A 2,609-nucleotide genomic window follows, 5' to 3' on the forward strand; every position below is an offset into this window, starting at 1 on the left:
ACCCGGACGACGCTGGGTGAATTGCGCGCCGCCTCATGGGTCTCCCGGTCGCGGCTTGCTGTGACACAGCCTTAGACCCCTACGCCACTGGAGTCTCCCAGCTCAGCACTTCTACTCTGAGGCTTTGTGAATAGAGATTGGACATGATACTTTACTGTTTATGTCGGTTCATTCGAGTTAGCCATTAGGTCACACCTGTGAGCCTATCTCATCAGAAGCAGATAACTCCCAACTCCCTGTGGTGAAAAATCACAAAGGTTGTTGGCCCAATGGACCAAAACTGTCATCCAACACCGTTATATTAGGCAATACTGTTGTACAGCTTTAATGCCCACAGATAAATGGATGTGATGAACTCTTCCAACAGCTATTCTGTTCTAATTGAATATATACACGTGTAAATGCTTATCACACAAGGGACCCATTAAGCACCAAAACACTCACCGAACATCCTTTATTGTGGTGGGGAGGTAAGGAACGATTGTTTACCAGGGCTAGCCACATTCTGGAGCAACTGGTGCAGCCATATCTGTTTATTATATTCAAATCAAAGTCGTTACTAACCAATAAAAAGGTGGACATAAAGCAAAAAAAAAATATATATATAAATAAAAGCTTAAAAGCATACTGACAAAGTACTCATCATCATTCACGGTTTTGTTTTATATCTGAAGCAACATGGCAAACAAGTTAAATAGTTAAAACAAATATTCAAAAAAAAAAAAAAAAGTTTCAGATGCTACATTTGTTTTGAAGTTTTTAACAATCCAAGAAGTTTGCAGCCATGAGTAGTTCCAGGGCAATCTCAGGGGCGATGGGGAATTCTGGTATTTCTGTGGAACTGTTGGTATAGCGGACCTTGTAGGTGAAGTACATGCACACCTTGGACAGGACATGGGAAGGGATCTCTCTGAAGTTCACTTCGTTGGTTTCGTTCTCTGCAAACTGACCTGGGAAAAAAAAAAAAGAAGGTAAGAAACGTTATTAGTTTGATACACAGAATGAGGATTTATAGATCTGAGATGTGGTTCAGAAGTAACATTTCTGTTTATTCAAAATGATTAACCGTTGGCACTTCCTGGCTACAAACATTGAGAGCAAGTTGGGGTAAAGGATTACAACTAATATGAGGTCAAGGGATTACCTGGTCCACTCAACATGGCTTTGATGGTCCCTGAAGTCAAGGCGTGTTCCCTCTTCACTATAAACTCATGGCCATCAGAGGAGATCAGCTTCACATACATGGCATCTGGGCCTTCACAGCCACCGTAGGCCTTCTCTTCACCATCTAATGAGAGGAAGAGGAAAAGGTGAGACTGTTAAACTGCGTTTCAATTCATTGGTAATTTATACCTATTATTTGCCATTATGTTGGTGACATGCAACAAAAAATAAAATAAAAAGTAATCTTAACATTCACTCACCCATTTTGTCTTGAAATCCGAAACTCTTGTCCCTGAAACAAAACGACATCAAAATGTCTAATTTCAGGTGGCTAGCTAGCTAACTAGACACATAGTTATAGGGAACAGCGTTAAACATTATAATACATCTTTAACATGTACTTTAAAACCCTGAATCAGAGACGCGTCCATCATCACGTCTCTAACCGTACAAATAACAGCTGAAGCACCAAGCTATCGGAAGCTATTAGCTAGCTAGCTGTCTACTAAAATAGTTTGTTAGCTAGCAGCTAACCAGTCGTTGCCTTCCAGTTTTGACGAACAATCAACGTACCAAAAACAAAATCCAGTCCACTACATAATCAGATTACCAATACATCTTACAATATAGTGACATATACAACATTACTGATAGAGTGTCATAAAATGATACTTATTTTCATTACCACACAATAGTTGAATGTGGGCACTTTTTCGCTCCGGCTAGCAAGATATGTTGACACAGGAAACAGTTCCGGTAAATAGCAGTGCGCCGTTTGTAATCCCTTCCGTAGGATACCACACAGTACGTAAAAAACATTCCGCTTACATTAGTTCCTGTCTGATTTTTGTCGAGGGTTGATATAAACCTAATCTGGTGGCGAATTTATGAAATATCTTTAATAGAGATGTACATACTGTAACGACTCTGGGTTTATAAGCGTGGATATCGACTCTGCCGCTCGAACATGCTTTTGGGACACAGTCGATAAAAGCGCTGGACTTCGGGCTAGAAGGTCGAGGGTTCAAGACCTGCTCCCTCCTTGCCTGTTTCATTACAATACAAACAATCAAAAAATAAAGATTTGGGTCTCACTTTTCAACTTCATTTCAAAATACAGTGTCTTTTGCATGGTTTTGCAATGAAGAATGGGACAACACTGCCACTTTGTGGACAAAAGTAATATTTCAACACTGTAATACAACGCAGGAAACAGTATACTAGTTATTTCCTGTAGCAGTTGTATCCATATGATTAGAAGAAATGTCCTTCATTGGACCATCAATATGGTTTATCCAAGTTTGTTTCATTTCAGTACCCCTTATATGTCACAATTTAATTAAACTGTGCTGCAGTGCAGTAGTAGGATTGATACTCCTGCCGTCTATCCAGGCTGCTGCTCTACTCTGAGAGGGCTTGGTGTCCATTCCAAATGACACCCTATT

At 40.1% G+C, this 2,609-nt stretch overlaps 1 protein-coding gene across 1 annotated transcript; it reads right to left on the minus strand.

Annotated features, from left to right (window-relative positions):
* Positions 1-435: 435 nt before the first annotated feature.
* On the minus strand, positions 436-2,078 carry eloc (elongin C). The gene is made up of 4 exons (XM_014159901.2): positions 1,850-2,078; positions 1,425-1,456; positions 1,145-1,288; positions 436-950 (listed from the first exon to the last, which is right to left on the minus strand). Exons 1-4 carry the CDS (start codon positions 1,981-1,983, stop codon positions 760-762), a joined length of 501 nt encoding a protein of 166 aa, XP_014015376.1. The 5' UTR covers positions 1,984-2,078; the 3' UTR covers positions 436-759.
* Between the last annotated feature and the right edge of the window lie 531 nt (positions 2,079-2,609).

This window comes from Salmo salar, chromosome ssa19 (genome assembly GCF_905237065.1).
Source record: "Salmo salar chromosome ssa19, Ssal_v3.1, whole genome shotgun sequence".
Taxonomy (NCBI): Eukaryota; Metazoa; Chordata; class Actinopteri; order Salmoniformes; family Salmonidae; genus Salmo; species Salmo salar.

Bases quoted from the DNA above. Each gene is read 5' to 3' on its own strand.
- eloc (XM_014159901.2), bottom strand. From the start codon at position 1,983: ATGTTTTTTACGTACTGTGTGGTATCCTACGGAAGGGATTACAAACGG. The intron at 1,457-1,849 runs GTAATGAAAATA...GTTTTGTTTCAG, and splicing joins CCACATTCAACTATTGTGTG to GGACAAGAGTTTCGGATTTC. The intron at 951-1,144 runs GTAATCCCTTGA...TTTTTTTCCCAG, and splicing joins AGCCATGTTGAGTGGACCAG to GTCAGTTTGCAGAGAACGAA.